The following is a 15,570-nucleotide window of genomic DNA, read 5'->3' as shown; positions in this document are numbered from 1 at the left end:
AAAAGCTGCATGTCTCCTCCAACGAGGAGGATGTTGAAGGGAATGGCGGTGATGAGGTCCTCTAAGGCGAGAATGCCAGCGATGAGGCCATCGCGGTGGCCAGATGAGGCAGGCGAGCTTGGGGACCCTCATAGCCGCAAGATTCATGGAGGATGATGATGAGATGTAGTGAGGACAGTCCTGACATCCTAACCTTGCATCTGTGAACATTTGACTCCTGTATGGCTGATGGCAGCGCACATGCCCTCAGTGCTCAGGGTCACGTAATGGGGATGTAGCAGAGGCCATAATAGTCACTAGATTCCAGGAGGATGATGACGACATACAATGAGGACACTCCATAGATCTTCACACAGCCTCTGAGAATGTCTGACTCCTGTCTGTCTGAGGGCAGCTCGCTTGCACTCTGTGATCAGGGTCATATCATAGAGACGCAGCCATGAAACTTTAAAAGCACCTGATCCTTCAGCACCTGACCCCTTCAGGAGCACAGTGTCACTGGTCACAGATGCTGATGAGATGGGGGCCACCCCACCTTAAAGGTGCTGAGAGCACACGGAGAGAATGATGGAACTCTGATGCCAGCCCGTGACATTCTGGCATCAGTGACAAACACCATCGAGGTGCAGGCATCAGTAATGTGTCCAGGGAGTGTGAGGCCGGACCATCACTTTGGTCTGAAGGTTTCACACTGCACAGGGAAGAGACCCTGGACTGAGACACCGCCTTTATCTTGTGCAGGAACCAAGGTTTCACAAATGAGTGACACGAACACTGCTCATCAGAACAAGGAGCCGTCAGCAGGGAGACATTCTTGGGAGTTTATTGACGGTAGTGAACATTATGTACAATTGCTTAAGACCCATGCCCAGACTGTGCGACTATATCTTCTTAACCTTCCTAACCCTGCCACTGCGTCTTGGTGTTCCCCCGACATCCACAGCAGAGGTGGAGGGAGCCTGTTTGCTGCTACGCTCTGTCTGTGATGACTTTGGCGGGCATCCTCTGGAGGGCACCAGCCTGCTTTTGTTGCCCTGCTGTCTGGCAGTGGCTCCCTCCTCCTGTGGCGCTGGAGCTGCTGGGGTCACGGGAAGAGGGGATTCAGATAGGCCGGACACTCCCAGAGTTACCTGGGTGGATGGCCCCGGGGTGTGCACCTGCTGATCCTCCTCCCTACGGGTGCCCGAGGGCCCCTGACTGACTCCTTGAGAATGGAAAGCTGGAGTGAGATCGCGCTGCCCCGCACCCCTCTCGCGTACACATTGTTGGAGGCCAACTATGGCATCAGCGATGGAGTTCAGCCCGCTCAGCATTGCAGGGGTGATGTCCTGGACCAAGGTCTCCATGGCAGCCACCATCCAACCAGCATTGACCTCGGTGCGTTGGCATGCTGGCGCTACACCTCAGACTGAAGGCGGACAGACTCCTCCATTGTCCCTTGCAAACCGAGGAGTGCAGCGGACATCCCTTCCTGATGTTCCCGAGCTTGCCTTTGCAACTCCAGCAACTGAGGTATGACCGAGTCCAGAGACTCATCTTCTGACTCGGACTCAGTAGGTTCCTGGCCTCCAGCAGTCCTTCGAGTGCTGGGGACATGGGGAGTCCCTGCCTCCACCTGCTGTGGATCAGACTGTGCAACCAGATTGTGACCCTGAGGCTAATCTAGAACTAGGTACTACCAAGGTGTGTGTCTCTGCGCTGGTGGAGGATGTGGGTGAGCGCTGTGATGGAACTTAGTTAGGGTGTCATCAGATTCTTTTCCAAGGTGTCTTAGGAGCTTGAGTCGAGAAGCTGGTTTGTGGACCCGCTAGGTTGCTTCCCAGATGTACCTGCGAAAGCAAGGAGAGAAAGCATAGCAGGGGACTGCGGAACAGGACACATCACTCACAGCATAGTGGATGTTGCACTGCTGGATCCTCACTTGGCCGAGCATCACCGACCTCACCATCAGCACAGGAACGGTCCAGATCGTAACTGGCCAGCTGGATGACTCTATTTTCTGTCTGTGAGGACCTTGATGTTGGGCATTCCTCCACCAATCTCCCTCTTGTTGTGTGCCAGCTTGTCCTGCATGAAGACAGATGGAGAGAGTGTAAGCAGGATGCCTGCCAGGCCAGATGAGAAGCATGCCAGACATGTGTGGGTGACGAGTGGTGCCAAGGACAGGATGAGGACACGATCTGCAGGGTAGATGTCCTTTGAACTGGCAGTGAGTGAGATCCCTGTGGATGTGTGATGGGTTTGTGAGTGTGAGAGTTCAGAGTGATGACAAGAGTAACTTACCCTGGCAGAACGAAGGAGCTCATTTATCCTCTTACAGCACTAGATGGCTGTCCTCTTTTGCAGGGCATTGGCCTGAGGCGATAGCGGGGCGGGTGAATTAGAGGCTGCCCCGCCAGCGATCTGGCATGTTTCCCAAGAATGCATTATTAATGAGGCGGGACATGCCGGGAATGGGACGATACAGCGCGAAAACCCTCCATTGTGGCTGGAGGGTAAAACGTCCTTTTTCCTGCCACTTACCACGCTTTGTGCAAACTTGGGGCGATTCCACTCCAAGTCTGTCAAGCCTTTTTTTAATTTAATGATTGTTCAAAAAGATAAACCTAAAATGTGATTTTAGAATGGGTTAGGCTGATAGGACCAGAAACCTTCAGTATAGATTGATAAAAAGTAAGTTGAACTTAGGTACGGACAAACTTGCATTCATATACGAACATACAAATTAGGGGCAGGAGTAGGCCACTCGGCCCCTCAAGCCTGCTCTTCCATTCAATAAGATCATGACTGATTACATCCTCAACTCCACATTCCTGCCTACGCCCAATAACCTTTCACCCCCACCCCAGCTCATCAAGAATCTATCTACGTCTGCCTTAAAAATATTCAAAGACTCTGTTTCCACTGCCTTTTGAGGAAGAGTTCCAAAGACTCTCAACCCTCAGAGAGAAAAATTCTCCTCATCTCTGTTTTAAATGGGTGACCCCTTACTTTTAAACAGTGACCCCTAGTACTAGATTCTCCCAGAAGAGGAAACATCCTCTCCATATCCACACAGTCAAGACCCCTCAGGATCTTATACGTTTCAATCAAGTCGCCTCTTACTCTTCTAAACTCCAGCAGATACAAGACTAACCTATCCAACCTTTCCTCATAAGACAACCCACCCAATCCAGCTATTAGTTTGGTAAACCTTCTTTGAACTGCTTCCAACATATTTACATCCTTCCTTAAATAAGGAGACCAGTACTGTACACAATTCTGCAGATGTGGTCTCACTAATGCCCTGTATAACTGAAGCATAACCTCCCTGCTTCAGTATTCAATTCCCCTCACAATAAATGATAACATTCTGTTAGCTTTCTCATTACTTGCTGTACCTGCATACTACCCTTTTGTGATTCATGCACAAGGACAACTACACACCTCTCTGCGTCTCCAAACTCTGTAATCTCGCACCATTTAGAAAATATTATTTTTTATTTTTCCTGCCAAAATGGACTATTTCACACTTTCCCACATTACATCCCATTTGCCAGATCTTTGCCCACTCAATTAACCTACCTATATCCCTTTGTAGACTCCTTGTGTTCCCTTCAGATCTTACTATCCTATCTTTGTGTCATCAGCAAATTACCTTCAGTCCCTTTATCCAAGTCATTTATATAAATTGTAAAAAGTTGATGCCCCAGTAATTGATCCCTGTGGCACGCCATTCATTACATCCTGCCAACCAGAAAAACCCTACCAACTGTTTCCTGTTAGCTAGCCAATCTTCTATCCATGCCAATATATTACTCTCTACACCATGAGCTTTTATTTTTCACAATAACCTTTGACGTGGCATCTTATCAAATGCCTTCTGGAAATTTAAATACAGTACATCCGCCGGTTCCCCTTTATCCACTGCATATGTTACTTATTCAAAGATCTCCAATAAATTGGTTAAACATGAAGTGCCTTTCACAATACCATGGTGACTCTGCCTAACTACCCTGAATTCTTCTAAGTACCCTGCTATATAATGTCTTTAATAATAGATTCTAACATTTTCCCCTTGACAGATGTTAAGCTAACTGGCCTGACATTTCCTGTTTTCTGTCTCCCTCCCTTTTTGAGTAAAGGAGTTACATTCGCTATTTTCCAATCGAATGGAACCTTCTCCGAATCTAGGAAATTTTGGAAAATTAAAACCAACGCATCAAATATCTCATCAGCCACTTCTTTTGAGACCCTTGGATGAAGTCCATTAGGACCTGGGGACTTGTCAGCCCGCAGCTCCAACAATTTTCTTAGTACCACTTCCCTGATGCTTGTAATTTTCCCGTGTTCCTCCCTCCCTACCTTTTCCTAATTTACAGCTAATTCTGGGATGTTACTTGTATCCTCTATAGTGAAGACCAATGCAAAATACTAGTTCAATTCGTCTGCCATCGCCTTATTTTACATTATTAATTCCCAGGCTCACTTTCTATAGGACCAACGCTCACTTTGTTAACTCTTTTCTTTTTTAAATATCTATAGAAACTCTTACTACCTGTCTTTATATTTCCAGCTAGCTTTCTCTTGTACTCAAATTTTTCCTTCCCTATTAATCTTTTGGTCACTCTGCTGTTTTTTCTAACCTTCCACCCATCACTGCACAATTGTATGCTTCATCTTTAAGTTTGATATTACCTTTAATTTTTTTAGTTAACCACGATGGTGGGCCCTCCCCTTGGAGTTTTTCTTTCTCGTTGGAATGTATCTGTTCTGTGTATTCTGAAACATCCCCTTAAATTTTCGCCACTGCATCTCTGTTGACCTATCCCTTAACCTAATTTGCCAGGTCACTTGAGCTAGCTCTGCTTTCATGCCCTCATAATTGCCCTTATTTAAATTTTAAGTACTCATCTTGATCCACTCTTCTCTCCCTCAAACTGCATGTAAAATTCAATCACATTGTGATCACTGCTACCTAGGGGATCCTTCATTATGAGGTTATTAATTAATCCTATCATGTCTAGTATAGTCTGCTCTCTAGTTAGTGCCAGAACGCACTGTTCTAAGAAACTATCCCAAAAACATTCTATGAATTCCTCATCTAGGCTACCCTTGCCCATCCAATTTTACCAGTCTATATGCAAATCAAGATTCCCCATTATTATCGCCATATCTTTCTGACAAGCTCCCATTATTTTTTCCTTTGTACCCTGTCCCACCACATGGTTATTGTTAGGAGGCCTGCAAACCACTCCCATAAGTGACTTCTTGTCCTTATGATTTCTCAGCTATACCCAAACCGTTTCTACATCCTGGTTTCCTGAACTTAGGCCATCCCTCTGTATTATGTTAATACGATCATTAATTAACAGAGCCACCCTTCCACCTTTTCCTAGCTTCCTGTCCTTCCTAAATGTCACGTACCCTTCAATACTCAGGTCCCAATCTATGTCATCTGCAGCCATGTCTCTGTAATGGCTTGTCAGATTGTACTTATTTATTTCTATCTGCATTCTCAGTTCATCTGTTTTGTCTTGAATGCTGCATGTATTCAGGTAATGGAGCCTTTAGTGTTGCCCTATTCTTATTTTTGTAACCTCCAGTCTTATCTGATGATTTACTCTTAGATTTGTACTTCCTGTACTCTGACCCTCCCTGTCACAGTCTGTTGCCTTTTCTCTTGCCTTTTCTCTACTCTTTTACCACATCTTCCCAAATTTGATCCCCTGCTCCACTATTTGGTTTTAAAACCCTCTGTACTTCCCTGAAAATTCCAATTTTTCTTGAAGAATTCAGGCATAGGGATGGTGGTAATGACCCCATCCCTCGGGTTTGGGACAGGGTCGTTGTGAGACCAAAGCTATAGGCGGAAATTCCACCTTGCTGTGCTTCCTGTGGTATAGGATGCTGGACTTTATGGGGCATTCAAATCAATTGAATGGCAAACAAGGATAGCCAAGATGCTAGGGTAGAGTTTCAGCTGTGGCTCAATTGGCACCACCGTCACCTCTGGGTCACAAGATTCCAGGTTCAAGTCCACTCCAGGGTTGAGCACAAAGATCAAGACTGATGCTCGAGTGCAGTACTGTGGAAGTGCTGCACTGTTGAAGTGCTGACTTTCAGGTGAGATGTTAAACCGAAGCCCCTTCTGCCTGCTTGGGTGAATGTAAAAAGATCCCATGGCACTATTTTGAAAAAAAAGGGTTATCCCTGATGTTCTGGCTAATATTTATCCCTCAATCCATATAAAAACAGATTATCTGATCGTTATCACATTGCTGTTTGTGGGAGTTTGCTGTGTGTGAATTGGCTGCTACATTTCAAAAGTACTTAATTGACTATAAACTGCTGGTGATCATGAAAAGTGCTTTACAAATGCAAGTCATTATTTTTAGAGGGACACATGAGAACCAGCTGGCCTTTGCTCACCCTAGACTTTTACGATGTTGCCGTTAAAATACATCAAACAATTCCACAAGAGATTAGAGTGGCATTCACTGACCTAATAAATCTGTCATTTAGTTTTAAATTATGTCAGGACAGCCTGACATGAGACATCATGTTCATTGCCAATGGAATCAACTTAGCAATGAAGTAACTGTGCCGTAGGGGAGGCGATGGCGTAGTGGTATTGTTGCTGAGCTAGTGATCCAGAAACCCAGGGTAATGCTCCGGGGACCCGGGTTTGACTCCCACCACAGCAGATGATGGAATTTGAATTCAATCAAAATCTAATTGTCAATTGTTGTAAAAACACATCTGGTTCACCAATGTCCCTTAGAGAAGGAAATTTGCCGTCCTTACCTGGTCTGGCCTACATGTGACTCCAGACCCACAGCAATGCGGTTGACTCTTAAATGCCCTCTTGGCCTAGCAAGCCACTCAGTTGTATCAAACTGCTACAAAGTCAATAGAAAGGAATGAAACTGGACGGACCACCTGGCATCGACCTAGGCACCGGAAACGGCAACAGCAAACTCAGCCCTGTCGACCCTGCAAAGTCCTCCTTACTAACATCTGGGGGCTAGTGCCAAAATTGGGAGAGCTGTCTCACAGTCTAGTCAAGCAACAGCCTGACACAGTCATCCTCACGAAATCATATCTTAGAGATAATGTCCCACCATCACTATCTTTGGGTATGTCCTGTCTCACCGACAGGGCAGGCCCAGCAGAGGTGGTATACAGTCGGGAGGGTGTTGCCCTGGGAATCCTCAACATCAACTCCGGACCCCATGAAGTCTCATGCATCAGGTCAAACATGGGCAAGGAAACCTCCTGCTGATTACCATGTACTGCCCTCCCTCAGCTGATGCATGTTGAACACCACTTGGAGGAAGCACTGAGGGTGGCAAGGGCGCAGAATGTACTCTGGGTGGAGGACTTCAACACCTATCACATTGGCTCGGTGGCACCACTACTGACCAAGCTGGCCGAGTCCTAAAGGTCATATCTGTTAGGCTAGGTCTGCGGCAGGTGGTGAGGGAACCAACATGAGGGAAAAACATACTTGACCCCATCCTCACCAACCTGCCTGCCGCAGTTGCATCTGTCCATGACAGTATCGGTAGGAGTGACCACCGCACAGTTGTTGTGGAGATGAAGTTCCACCTTCATATTGAGGAAGCCCTCAATCGTGTTGTGTGGCACTACCACCGTGCTAAATGGGATAGATTCGAACAGATCTAGCAACTCGCGACTGGACATCCATGAGGTGCTGTGGGTCATCAGCAGCAGCAGAATTGTACTCAAACACAATCTGTAACCTCATGGCCACGAATGTCCCCACTCTACCATTACCATCAATCCAGGGGATCAACGTTGGTTCAATGAAGAGTGCAGGAGGGCATGCCAGGAGCAGCACCAGGCACACCTAAAAATAAGGTGTCATTTGGTGAAGCTATAACACAGGACTACCTACATGCCAAACAGCATAAGCAGCAAGGATTAGACAGAACTAAGCGATCCCACAACCAAAGGATCAGATCTAAGCTTTGCAATCCTGCCACTTCTAGTCGTGAATGGTGGTGGACAATTAAACAACTCACTGGAGGAGGAGGAGGAGGAGGAGGAGGCTCCACAAATAGCCCCACCCTCAAAGATGGGGGAGCCCAGCACTGACAAAAGATAAGGCTAAAGCATTTGCTATAAATTCAGTCAGAAGTGCCGAGTGGATGATCCACCTCCTCTGGAGGTCCCCTGCATCACAGATGCCAATCGTCAGCCAATTTGATTCACTCTGCGTGATATCAAGAAACAGCTGATGGCACTGGATACTGCAAAGGCTATGGGCCCTGACAATATTCTGGCAATAGTACTGAAGACTTGTGCTCCAGAACTTGCTGCGCCTCTAGCCAAACTGTTCCAGTACAGCTACAACACTGGCATCTACCCGGCTATGTGGAAAATTGCCCAGGGATGTCTTGTACACAAAAAGCAGGACAAACCCAACCCAGCCAATTATCGCCCCATCAGTCTACTCTCCATCATCAGTAAAGTAATGGTAGGGGCCATCAGCAGTGCTATCAAGAGGCACTTGCTTAGCAATAACCTGCTCACTGACGCCCAGTTTGGGTTCTGCCAGGGCCTCTCAGCTCCTGACCTCATTACAGCCTTGGTTCAAACATGGACAAAAGAGCTGAACTCCTGAGGTGAGGTGAGAGTGACTGCCCTTGACATCAAGGCTGCGTTTGACCGAGTGTGGCATCAAGGAGCCCTAGCAAAACCGGAGTCAATGGGAATCAGGGGGAAAACTCTCCACTGGTTGGAGTCATACCTAGCACAAAGTAAGATGGCTGTGGTTGTAGGGGGTCAGTCATCTCAGCTCCAGGACATCACTGCAGGGGTTCCTCAGGGTAGTGCCCTGGGCCCAACCATCTTCAGCTGCTTCATCAATGACCATCCTAAGGTCAGAAGTGGGGATGTTCGCTGATGATCGCACAATGTTCAGCACCATTCGCAATACTAAAGCAGTCCATGTCCAAATGCAGCAAGACCTGGACAATATCCAGGCTTGGGCTGACAAGTGGCAAGTAACATTCGCACCACACAAGTGTCAGGCAATGACCATCTCCAACAAGAAAGGATCTAACCATCGCCTCTTGATGTTCAATGGCATTACCACTGCTGAATCCCCCACTATCAACATCCTGGGGGTTACCATTGACCAGAAACTGAACTGGACTAGCCATATAAATACTGTGGCTATAACAGCAGCTCAGAGGCTAGGAATCGTGCGACGATTAACTCACCTCCTGACTCCCCAAAGCCTGTCCACCACCTACAAGGCACAAGTCAGGACTGTGATGGAATACTCTCCACTTGCCTGGATGAGTGCAGCTCCCACAACACTCAAGAAGCTTGACACCATCCAGGACAAAGCAGTCCGCTTGATTAGCACCACATCCACAAACATTCACTCCCTCTACCACCAACGAACACTGGCAGCAGTTTTTACCATCCACAAGACGCACTCAGGAATTCACCAAGGCTCTTTAGACAGGGCTTTCCAAACCCACAACCACTATCATCTAGAAGGACAAGGACAGCAGATAGATGGGAACACCACCACCTGGAAGTTCCCTCCAAGTCACTCACCATCCTGACATGGAAATATATTGCTGTTCTTTCACTGTCACTGGGTCAAAATCCTGGAGCTCCCTTCCTAAGAGCACTGTGGGTGTACCTACACCGCATGGACTGCAGCAGTTCAAGAAGGCAGCTCATCACCACCTTCTCAAGGGCAACTAGGGATGGGTAATAAATGCTGAACCAGCCAGCGAAGCCCACATCCCACGAATGGGTTAAAAAAAAAACTGTGCCTCAATATCACTCAGTATATTAATTAATCCATGTTTTTCTGAAAATGTTTTCAGATCCTAAACTTTCAGATATTAAACTTCTGAATTTGCAAAACAGAACAATAATTTGGTGTATTAATTATGGATAAATACCATTGTGATGCTTTTTAATCTAAGACAGCTGGGCCCACAGTGATGGAAATATTGAGCACAAGAGGATGAATATTGTTAGATTAAAGAGCTTCACAGAAAGTTAGAGCTTCACACAGCTAGACATTCATTATGCAGAGGTCGCCAGATGGTGGGATAGCATGTGCCATTTTTCAGCCATTCAAAACAAAAGCCAAACACTGTCTTCATTTAACTATTAATAATGGTCTTCATTTCATGGCAGATGGATTGCCTCTGCCACAGATGTAGTCAAAGGATTATTCCTTTCAATGTGGGAATGTACATGTCTCCTAGGAGACATGTATCACAAGTACCACAGCTGATGACTGGAAGAAATATTTCACACCATCATCGGCCGAATATTTATTTGTTTTATTTGGTCATTTTCTTTCATGTGCCATTCAGAACCCACGTTATGCTGAGAACAGAACCAACCAATCATTTTACACAAGTTTTGGTGCATGAGAAATAAAAGGTTAAGTTAATAATCCAAATGGAAAATACTGCAAAGTTTTGCTGCTTTAAATGTTCTGAACTAAATCTTATGCTGACTCAGGTTTCCTGATGTATAATGTCGCCTCATTATTTAAATATTTAATCTAGATTTTAAAATATTCAAAAAGCCTGGGGCCAGGTTAAGGACATTACTGAAGCTTAAAGACAGCAATTATAAGCAAGTCATACGAAGCAGTTTGTATTGAAACAAACTTTCCTGTATTCTAACTAAATAGTAGAAATCATTATTTCCTTTTACTGGAAAAGGAAAACTTCTGAGTTTTCCAAAATAAAAGCCCAATATAGCCCAAACTAGAGGTTTCTTGAATTCAGGGGTTCTGGGATCTCCTCAGACAGAGCACACAGGGTGAAACACAAGTTTAATATTAAATACACTGAATCAGCACACCCAGAGCAAAGACTGAACCCTGTAAATTCTTCATTCTAGAAATGAAAACTTTGCTTTGTAGCAAATAATCGAAAAAGATAATTAGTCAATTATATAAAAACAAAAAACTGCGGATGCTGGAAATCCAAAACAAAAATAAAAATAAAAATACCTGGAAAAACTCAGCAGGTCTGGCAGCATCTGCGGAGAGGAATACAGTTAACGTTTCGAGTCCATATGACTCTTCAACAGAACTAAGTAAAAATAGAAGAGAGATGAAATATAAGCTGGTTTAAGGGGGGGTGTGACAAGTAGAGCTGGATAGAGGGCCAGTGATAGATGGAGATAGCCAAAAGATGTCATAGACAAAAGGACAAAGAGGTGTTGAAGGTGGTGATATTATCTAAGGAATGTGCTAATTAAGGGTAGAAAGCAGGACAAGCAAGGTACAGATAGCCCTAGTGGGGTTGGGGTGAAGGAATCAAAATAGGCTAAAAGGTAGAGATAAAACAATGGATGGAAATACATTTAAAAATAATGGAAATAGGTGGGAAAAGAAAAATCTATATAAATTATTGGAAAAAAGTGGGGGCGGGGGGAATCGGAAAGGGGGTGGGGATGGAGGAGGGAGTTCATGATCTAAAATTGTTGAACTCAATATTCAGTCCGGAAGGCTGTAAAGTGTCTAGTCGGAAGATGAGGTGCTGTTCCTCCAGTTTGCGTTGAGCTTCACTGCAGCAATGCAGCAGGCCAAGGACGGACATGTGGGCATGAGAGCAGGGTGGAGTGTTGAAATGGCAAGCTCCCTGTCACTTGCCATTTCAACAAAGAATAAAAGGGAAGGCCTGTGATAGGGCTGAAGACAGGAGATGAAAAGTAATCGACTTGAAACGTTAACAGCTTCTCTCTCCACAGAAAGTAACATTTGTGCCATACAAGTGTCAGGCAATGACCATCTCCAACAAGAGAGAATCCAACCATCGCCCCTTGATGTTCAATGGCATTACCATCACTGAATTCCCACTATCAACATCCCGGGGGTTACCATTGACCAGAAACTGAACTGGACTAGCTATATAAATACTGTGGCTACAAGAGCAGGTCAGAGGCTAGGAATCGTACGACAAGTAATACACCTCCTGACTCCCCAAAGCCTGTCCATCATCTAAAAAGCACAAGTCAGGAGTGTGATGGAATACTCCTCATTTGCATGGAGGAGTGCAGCTCTCACAACACTGAAGAAGCTTGACACCGTCCAGTACAAAGCAGCCCACTTGATTGGCACCACATCCAAAAACATTCACCCCCTCCACCACCGATGTACAGTAGCAGCAGTGTGTACCATCTACAAGATACACTGCAGGAATTCACCAAGGCTTCTTTGACAGCACCTTCCAAACCCATGACCACTGCCATCTAGAAGGGCAAGGGCAGCAGATAGATGGGAAAACCACCACCTGCAAGTTACCCTCTAAGCCACTCACCATCCTGACTTGGAAATATATCACCGTTCCTTCACTGTCGCTGGGTCAAAATCCTAGAACTCCCTTCCTAACAGCACTGTGGGTGTACCCAAGCCACATGGACTGCAGCAGTTCAAGAAGGCAGCTCACCACCACCTTTTCAAAGGCAACCAGCGATGGGCAATAAATGCTGGCCCAGCCAGCGAAGCCCACATCCCGTGAATAAATAAAAGAAAAGATGCTGCCAGACCTGCTGAGTATTTCCAGCAATTTCTGATTTTATTTATTTCCAGCATCTGCAGTATTTTACTGTTATGTGTGCTATGGAATGTTTCAAACCTAAGGAAGCATCTATAGGAAAATCTGCTGCATTGTCGCTAGTCTAGTAAGATTATTAAATCTAACAGAATGACAGCTGATTATCAGGGACACACACTTTATAAGAATATACTCTTATAATATTACAGCCTCCATATCCTATTGTACACCAAATCGCAATTGCTTCAAATCTCTCTGTGGCTTCACCCTGTGCAATCTCCACACCATCTTCTAGCTTTATATCGGCCTTAAACACATAATCCATTTCACTGACTCTAGCTTCATGTGTATTTCCTCCCACTTCCTTCACCTCACCATTGACACCAGTACATTCAGCTGACTGGGATATAGCTCTCTAATCCCATGTCTTGCTACCCACTCCGCACCAGCCACCTCCACCATTTTTCACTCTTGCTTCAAGGCCTCCCACGTTCTACCCTCCATAAACCTGAGGTCATCCAAAACTCTGCTGCCTGTGTCTTAGCTCACACCAAGTCCTGTTCACTCTGTGCTTATTCAGCTGGCTCCCACTCAACCAATGCCTTGGTGTAAAATTCACTTCCTCGTTTTCAAATCCCTCCATGGCCTCACCCCTGCCTATCTTTGTAATCTCCTCCAACCCCGCAACCTCTTGAGTTATCCGCACTCCTTTAATTCTGGCCTCTTGAATATTGTACTCCTGACTGCCAGTTGGTGAAGGAAGAAAGCAGACCCAGTCTTTTACTTGGAATAGATTTATTCACAGAGTGAAAGATTATAAGCGTACATCTCTTGACTCCATTCTGTTCTTGTGTCAGTCAGTGCCTCTTTATATATGCTCAAGTAACCATCCAATCAATGCCCATCACCTGTATGTACTTAAGCTCAAATGACACAATTAACATTGAACATTCCCGATTTTAATCACTCCACCATTGATAGCTGTGCCTGCAGCTGTCATGGCCCTCAGCTCTGTAATTCCCTCTCTAAACATCCCCATTTCTTTACCTCTCTTCCTTCTTTTAATACTCTCTTTGAAACCAACCCTTTGGTCATTTTCCTTAATATCTCCTTATATGGCTCAGTAACAAATTCTTTTTTATAATGCTCCTGTAAAGTGCCTTGGGGACTTTTATTACATTAAAGGCATTATAATATGTTGTTCAAATTTATCATTGACTGTTTTTGGTCAATTCCTAACCTCTCCTCTCTTGGTTGTTTCCCACAAATCTTTTATGCAATGCCTGGGAACTTCTGTTTAAGTAAATGAAAGCTGTCATTGCTGCTATTGATAAGAACCAGTGTGGGAACTTCTGTCAAACCACACAGAGAAAAATATTTCTATGGGAACCTCAAATTATAGAACCAATAATTTACACCTCAAAAGCAGCGCCAGTACAACAAATGAAAAATCACACTTACATTTTAATGTCATGCCAGATACTTCTTGTACGATACTCCCAATTTATCACCTCAAAATTGTTCCCACCAGATCTGTAATCATCAATACTTCACCCTACGTTAGATAGTTCAAAATAATTCTGAAGATACAGGTAGGATTAAAAGTTCACATCTGGTAAGCCATTATTCTTTACTGCATTCATGGAAACACACTCAGCAGTTTAAGTAAGATCAGCCAGCAAGTGACCAACAATTCGACATACATTTAAAATCTGTGTTCATTTTTTTATTCACTTTTTCCCTAATAAAATGTTTAGAATGGAACCTCCCTATGTAAACCTGTCATGCTTTCATTACCCTATCCTGTCAATGGGAGTACTGCAGTGTTACTAATGACAAAAGGATATCATGATACAAGTCGCTTAGAGTGTTTCCAATTAAAATGTTGCATAGGAGTTCATATTGGAAATAAAAATAAATGACTGATTTTAAATTAGGTCCAATTGTCTTCTGCCAATCAACCTAACTTCAGCTAAAGACTACCTATGTTCCTGACTCCTCATGTGAAACACTATGGCAGAGCAAGTCATAAAAGAAAGACTTATATTTATAGTGCACCTTTCACAACCACCAGACATCTCAAAGTGCTTTACAACCAATCGATTACTTCTGAACTGTAGTCACTGTTGTAATGTAGGAAATGCAGCAGATTAGTAAACACACAGCAAATCCCACAAAGGACAATGTGATAACAACCAAATAATCTGTTTTTGTGATATTGATTAATACTGACCAGGACACTGGGGATAACACCCTGCTCTTCTTTGAAATAGTGTCATGGGATCTTTTACATCAACTTTGAGAGGACAGTCAGATGGATAAATAAAACATTGTACATTTTAATCTAATGATTTAGTAGCCATATTAGCTTTCAGAACCACAGACTTATTTTTTTATGTAACATAAGGGTTTGTTCCACAAACACACACTGTGTAACCAGTAAAATATTTTTTGGAGACAGGAATTTGTGTGACTCACAAAGCTTTTGAAGCTTACATTCATCACAATGTTCCATTATCTATCATGTTTCACTTGCATTATGTTAACTAAAACTATCTTGGAACTTGTGAATGTTGGTGGAAATGCCTCACAGCATGCCAGTGGCATCAACATGTAAAATATTGTTTACAGAGGCTGTGTTGTCCCATGGACTTGCTTTCTTGCATAAAAAAAACAGGAAGCTGAAATATTTTTGTTTTGATTCCTACGGAGTCAGGCATATGCTGAAAATCCTCCTACACATTCCGAAGGGTATTATCAATTTGGTTGCTCTCAGTGACAGAGCGTGCATGTTGATAAGTAGTTAACAACATAAAATTAATAATTAAATTTCCTCCTTTTACTTATTAAAAATATCACCACTCTTTCTTGGCCCTAATTCCACTTATTTTTTTTTTAACACGAGTGTTGTAAAAATTTATTTATGTTCTTTACAAATTCTCTTTCACCTTCAAATTACAGCATAGCACTTTTTACAGTTTCAGGTTGGTCTCCTCCATATGGAAATTCTAGCCTT

The 15,570-nt window shown here is 44.1% G+C and overlaps 1 protein-coding gene across 2 annotated transcripts in view; it reads right to left on the bottom strand.

Moving 5' to 3' along the window:
- The window catches only part of LOC144696099 (transmembrane protein 200A-like), a 29,202-nt gene extending 14,952 nt beyond the window's left edge, over positions 1-14,250 (bottom strand). Inside the window, exon 1 of one of the 2 annotated variants that reach the window (XM_078567362.1) lies at positions 14,016-14,250. In XM_078567362.1, coding sequence (XP_078423488.1) covers positions 14,016-14,028 — 13 coding nt within the window. In that variant the 5' untranslated portion in view covers positions 14,029-14,250. Of the gene's footprint in view, positions 1-2,523; positions 2,609-14,015 lie in introns of those variants that run through there. The other variant, XM_078567363.1, reaches the window with a different exon arrangement.
- Between the last annotated feature and the right edge of the window lie 1,320 nt (positions 14,251-15,570).

This window comes from Cetorhinus maximus, chromosome 21, assembly GCF_964194155.1.
Source record: "Cetorhinus maximus chromosome 21, sCetMax3.hap1.1, whole genome shotgun sequence".
In the NCBI taxonomy this organism is placed as follows: Eukaryota; Metazoa; Chordata; class Chondrichthyes; order Lamniformes; family Cetorhinidae; genus Cetorhinus; species Cetorhinus maximus.
The sequence above is the reverse complement of the archived record's forward strand: the minus strand, read 5'-3'. Positions and strand labels throughout refer to the sequence as shown.